The sequence below is a fragment of the Gossypium hirsutum genome, chromosome D06 (genome assembly GCF_007990345.1).
Source record: "Gossypium hirsutum isolate 1008001.06 chromosome D06, Gossypium_hirsutum_v2.1, whole genome shotgun sequence".
Taxonomy (NCBI): domain Eukaryota; kingdom Viridiplantae; phylum Streptophyta; class Magnoliopsida; order Malvales; family Malvaceae; genus Gossypium; species Gossypium hirsutum.
In genome coordinates this window covers 61,592,702-61,599,432 of record NC_053442.1, presented here as the reverse complement: position 1 = coordinate 61,599,432, position 6,731 = coordinate 61,592,702, and the positions used below count along the sequence as shown (strand labels likewise).

The 6,731-nt window shown below is 31.2% G+C and overlaps 1 protein-coding gene across 1 annotated transcript; it reads right to left on the bottom strand.

The window, feature by feature from the left end:
- Nucleotides 1–244: 244 nt before the first annotated feature.
- LOC107903355 (cytosolic sulfotransferase 5) lies at nt 245–1,538 on the bottom strand. The gene has a single exon (XM_016829369.2). The coding sequence runs from the start codon at nt 1,356–1,358 to the stop codon at nt 372–374; it is 987 nt and encodes a 328-aa protein (XP_016684858.1). The 5' UTR covers nt 1,359–1,538; the 3' UTR covers nt 245–371.
- Nucleotides 1,539–6,731: the final 5,193 nt, after the last annotated feature.

The following is a 6,731-nucleotide window of genomic DNA, read 5'->3' as shown; positions in this document are numbered from 1 at the left end:
AGTTTAGGGAGGGGGGAGAGAGAGAGAGTGTGTGTTTTTAACTACAATCTCGAGACACTACGTGACATAGTAAGTAAGAAACAAGTGATCAATGGGTTAAGGAAATAGAATCGTGGGTATAAATATTTTATAATATAAATTTAATTTTTGTATTAATGGCATACGTAGACGTCTATATGATCATAATAATCACACTTAGACATCACGTACGTGAATTTATAACAAGAAAGTAGATAATTTAACATTAATTCTAATAAAATATTTTTTATTGAAATGGGTAGAAGCATACAAAATTCACACAGAAACGTTAAATTATTGATTTTATTCCATTGATGCAAAAGATAACGAGAGAAGAGGTGCAGAGAGGGGGTTCATATCTCAAGGTGAAGCCCAGAATCCTTAAATTTCTGCCTCGTGATTTGATCCAAACGCTCACTCAACTCTTTACTCATAATGTTTTTCCAATCTCCAACAATTCCAGACCTGAAGAATGCACTGTTTTGCATCCCAACCCAAGGGTCGATCCCATTCTTGTTCACCTCCAAGTTCTTCAGCCTCTCCAAGCTGCACCTCCATATTACGTCTTCAACCTCTTTCTCATTATTGAATGGTTTTCCAAGGAACGAAGCCAGTTTCTTAACCTCACCTTTGGGGTCCTTTTTGAGGTCTTCGTACTTTAAGAACAGTATCTTGTTGGGGGATTTCAAGCTTTGGTCCCAGTACTGTAAAACGTGGTCGAAAAATGGACCGAAGTGTGAAACGCCATTGATGAAGGACTCGAATGCTTGTTCAAAAGGGTATGGACCTTGTTCTGGTGTTCGGAGTTTATTGAAGAAGTGCCACATGGAGACCAACGTGTCTTTAGGGTTCCTTGTTATGTAAACAAGCTTGCAGTTGGAGGTTTTAATGGAGTCCGGTAATGCTGTGTAGGGCAAGTGAGTGTGGAAAAGCCTTGGGGACTCCATAGCCGAAACATCCGGAGGTGGTTTCGCCGTGAAAACTTGAACTTCCAAGGTTTGAACGTAGACGGCGGGATGGTTGTCGACGAGCGGGTCACGGATGTGACGGGGATCGTCTTCCTCGGTCTTGCCTACCGTTTCTCCATTAAGGCGAGCGGCGTTTCCGTCCTTTTGAAGGATGGAAAAACAAAGGGCTTTGAGCCAAGTGGTGCCGGTTTTCATGGGGGATGCGAGGATGATGTCGTCGTCGCGTGCGATGTACTGGGAACGAAGAGCCATTGTTGCTTGGAGATGATAAGATCTGTACCAAAATCCATCCCATTGGTACAAAGGAATGTCCCAAAATCTTTCCATGGGGAGCTGATCTAGCATTGATTCGGTGAAATCAGAAGAATCCATGACCGGAATTTAGTGGAAAGATTCTCACAATACTAAGCTTTGGAGCTCCAAAGATGTCTCTATAGTGTTTATTACCTATGCTATCTAATATTTATAATGGAGTGACTGAGTTTTGACGTTATTTCCAACTCGATTTAGGGCCAGTTTATCAAACCTCATTATCAATTTATTTAATTTGGTCAAGTATATGTTTTGTTTTAGTTACCTAATTATCATTTTTTAAAATGAATCTCTTAACTAAATTTTTGTAATTAACACTAGAGTCACGTGATAGTTAAAAAATTAGTATAATAATAAATTTAATTCTCACTTTTACATATTATATAGATTTAATTATTCTTTTTTTTAAAAAAATTTACTCATCCAAATCTACAAATGGTCTCAATTTAATCTTAATTCTAAGAAAAAATAAAAAAAAGATAGAAAAACATAGTAAAAAATATATATAAAAGCAAACCAATCTTTTACTATAATCTCAACTGATTTTTTACTATAACATTTGTAAAATATTAGCTTGCAGTAAGAAAAAATTTTACTATGCTCAAAATTCATTGTAACAGTAAATAGAACAATAACATAATGTAAGAGAAAGTAAGGTAAGGAAAGAAGAAATGACAAAAACCAATCTTTGTTTATGCAGTTCAAATACAATAGTCTCATGTTTGCAAAGCCTCACTCAAGAAATACTCTTATTCTATCACCAAATCAAACAATAGTATCAATTCATCTTATAATAGAGAACAATCAATCACCCAACATACACCAAAAGCAACTCTCAGATGCACTCAAGTGTTATCACCAACACTCAATAAAAATAAACTAGTCGATAAAAAAAAATTTAAAAGCATGGTAGATTTCCAACACTCCAAGTCGATGTAACCCCAAGGGAGAATAACATCTATTTATAGGCTGAGAAAACAGTAAAATAAACTCCTTTAATTCAACTAATAAACCCTTAAAAAACTCCCTTAAATAAATATAATAATTATCTCTAAAAATAACACTTTAATCACTTTAATCACCAAGAGATAAGACTTAAATATTTATCCAATAACTTCAAGCTCACCAAGGAACCGATTGGGAGCCTTGAATCCTAGTTGAACCATGTTACTTGTTTTGTCAAATATGCCACACTTAAGTGTAGGGGTGAGCAAAACTCGATTCGACTCGAAAAAATCGAAAAAAATTTGAATTTCGAGTTAAACGAATCGAGTTATTCGAGTTAATCAAGTTATTCGAATCAACTCGAATTTTTTTTGAATCGAGTTGATTTTTTGAATTCGAATAACTCGAATAATTCGAATAATTCGAATATCAAACTATAATATTTTACATTTTTACCCTAAACTCCCAAACTTTTTTACTTTTCCCTCAAAACTTTTACTCCTTCCCACTTTCCCCCCAAAACTTTTACTCCCCTCCCCTCCCAACCCCCCAATCTACCAAAATCTAATTCCTACCAAAATTTTACTCTTCCATTTACTTTTTCTCAAAATTTTACTCCTAAAAACCCTCAAAACCTTTTATTTTCCCCCAAAAGTTTTACTCCCTCCCACTTTTCCCCTGAAGCTTTTATTCTCTTCTCATCCCACCTCCCATCTACCCCAAACCCTCCCCCCTCCATTTTTTTTTAATATTTTCCCTCCAAAATTTTACTCCCCCTATTTACTTTCTCTCAAACTTTTATTCCCCAAAACTTTTTATTTTTCCCCTAAACTTTTACTTCTCACACTTTACTCTCAAATAAAAAACCAAAATTATCCAAAAAAAATCACTAAACATAAATAGTAATAATTTTATTTATATCTACTATTTATATTATTAAATTAAATTTCACATTTTATATTATTTATATTATTGAATTGTTTAGTCATATTGAATATTTATATTAAAATTGAATTCTTAATTATGCCATAAAATATTCGTGTTAAAATTTTATATTGGTATCAATTTCACATTTTATTTTTAAAATAACTTTTATTAAAAAATCATATTTTTATATTTAATATATTTTTTAATTCCAAAATACATAGTGACAAGAATCTGAAGATAATTGAAACAACTAAGCAAACAAATAAGCTAACCAGTATATAAAAAATTAATAAATAAATTATGAGGTGATGAAAGTTAATAAAAAATTTAATTAAGGTGGTCAAATTTTATTACGATGGGCAACAATGGTTACAAGGACCCAAAATTATTTTTAAAATTTAACTCGAAGAAATATATTCGATTCGATTTGAATTCCATCTCACTCGACTCGATTCGAGAAAACTTCAAATGAAGTTAGGATGATAAAATGATATTCAAAAACTCGATTAACTCAAAAATTTTCGATTCGATTCGATTCGATTCGATCGAATGCTCACCCCTACTCAAGTGGACCAAACTCAGGTAGCCAAAACCTATTCAAGGCCCATTTTGATGGCCCAAGCAGTAAATTAGATTCGTTCTAACAAGACATGGAACAAGCAACAACAAAAACCACATCAACATTGAAATTGATTAAATTAATTAATTAAAGCTCATTCTAAATTTTAATATTTTAATTTATTTTTTCAAAATTATCCTCAAAGAAATCAACTCAAATAACTCATAATTAATAATTTTCCATGAAGCTTAAACCTCTTTTGATTATGTAATCTCAAATCTTTCATGCTATGTTAAAAGTAAAGAAAAAATCCTTGTAATTAATTAAATTAATTACTTTTTCTTCATTTGGATAAGAAGTGATGAAAACATTTTGGATTTTGTTTGGCATGGAAGATAAAATCAATTAATTAAATTAATTGAAAGGATTTTTTTTTTGTTTTTAGTTTAACATGGTCCAATATCATATCATCAAAAGTGATTTGAGTTTCGTATGAGTTATTTGAGTTGATTTTAATTTGGAAACATAAAATAAAATTTAAAAATTTAGAGGGTGATTAATTTAATTAATTTCTGTTGGAAAATGTGCCTATATTGTAGTAAAAACTATTTTCTATTTATTTAAACGATGAATAAATAAAGTTAATTTCACATTTCATTATTATGTCTTTGTGTTTTTGTTTTTCATGTTTTGCATGCATAGCAAAATTGTGACAAGCAAATATTAGCTCATTAATTGTCTAAGTCCAAACTGATGATAAGTGGCATTGTAAGATTATTTACATTGCGAGAAAGACAACTTACTTCAATAGATAATTTAAACGAGTCCGTATTATCGTGAAAGAACCAAAGTGAGCGTTTGATTGAAATACTTAGAAGGATTATTATGTCTTCTACAATTCTAATTGAGGAGATGACAAGTCTCGGCTATCAGAGCAGTTGACTCCACAGGTAGAGATATAGATGTACTCATTGAAAGAATGATACATTGGATTGGACCCAAGTTGAATTAATTCTTAATCCATTTGTGAATTAATTCATTTGTGACGTTTATGATGTGATTTACCTAAATCTCGAGTCAGTCACTGACTATGCGTATGTAACTCATGTGCTTTGATATAAGTAAAGGCTTATACTCTAAAGATGACCGGGCCCATAATCGCTATGTTGGGTACATGACTTGTGTATAGGGGTGTTCAAATGGTCGGTTCAGTTAATAATCAAACCAAATTACCATTAATTGAATTACCTGAAATGTAAAAAATTTTAACCATTAACCGAATTGAAGTTTTTTCAAATACATTAATTGAACCAAAATTTATATGTTTTTTGACTTTTGGTTAAAATAAGTATAAAACATATAAAAAATACACAGCTAATGTTCATTTTCTTTTTTTTAATAGTTAAAAAAAACTTTAAATGGAGGTGAAAACAACAAATACGACATTAGAAATACTGCATAAATCTTGAAAGTTAACAGCCAAACAAAAAGGTAACAATTATATATAATATATATTATTTATTTTGGTTAATTATCTAATTTCGAACTAAATTAACCAATAACAAAAATTTCAAAATATCATTAACTGACCTCCGACCGAACTAAATTCGACCATCAATCGGTTAATCGAATTATATCGGTTCAGTTGGTTAATTCGGTTTTAACCGAACTATGAACACCCTTATGTGTGTATATGACATGACTTTACTAGTAACAATGAAATTTATAAATTGATTAAAGAGTTAACGATATCCTTTCATTGACATTGTGTTGATTGATAATTAAATATGGAACGTAACCACAGGTTGCTTGTTCTCGACGAAGCAATTTATCATAGTCATTTGTTGACAGTGATCATATTAATCATTAAGAAGACACAATAGTGACAATGAGATAAAATAAGATTGTATTGGGTAAACGAATTTAACTCAAAGGAATTAATGATATCATATGAGGGTAATACACATATGACAAAATCATTGGACAAAACAGTTGGATGAATTGCTCTCGTAAAAGGTATACAATAAGGAGTTTTCAATCATAGTACTTCTTCTTGGCTGACTTCATGATTAAGTAAATTGCAAATTATCGGAACAATATTTCTAGACATAATTGCAATCACTAGAGCTTAATTGTATATGTTTGATTTTACTCAACAAAAGCTCGATTGGATTGTATTTTAATCAGAAGAAAATTCGATGACTTTGAAAATAATTTAATTGAGTCGATTTATTTGATGTGGAATTTAATTGGGTGGTCGTGAGAATTATTTAAGTAGAGAATTTGATTAAATAATTTTCTTGAAAAATTAATTTTGGAAAATCTCAGTGACGTTTGGGAAAATTAATTTTTGATCAAGTAAAATTAAATTAATCAAATTAATTAAAATAAATATTATATTTTTGGAAATTAATTTTCAAGTCAAGCAATTGGCCCAATGGATAATTGAACTTGAAAATTAGACTTGAGATCAAAAATTGGAATCGAGAACAAAAAGTCGAGATCGATACCCGAAACTGGTTGAACTGGGTTTGGTATGTCAAATTGGGTCGATAGTCCAACAGGTGGTTGGATCGAACCGATTAGGCCGTCCCTAGCCAAGACCGAACCGGCAACAACCAAACTGGCTCAGGGTATCATGAGAGTGTCGCGCCTGCAATGACAATGACATCCCGGTGGTCGACGACGACGATTATTCGGTGATTGAGCAGTAAAAGAATTACACTCCTATTGGGGTTCTACCAGATAATTTAATTTTAGATTAACTATTTCAAAAATAATATTATTTTAATAAATTTAATATTAAATTTAATTTAATCCTTATCTTAATATTAAATTTAATTTTATATTTATCATATAGATAAATATTCTATTAATTTAACTTTCTAAATTTTCCCATTGGTAATTTTGTAGAAAATTTTCTGATACAAAACGAGCCCACACTCAGCATATGTGAGCTTGAGTATAGCGGAGAAGACTACTTGGTTGAAGTGTTCATCCTA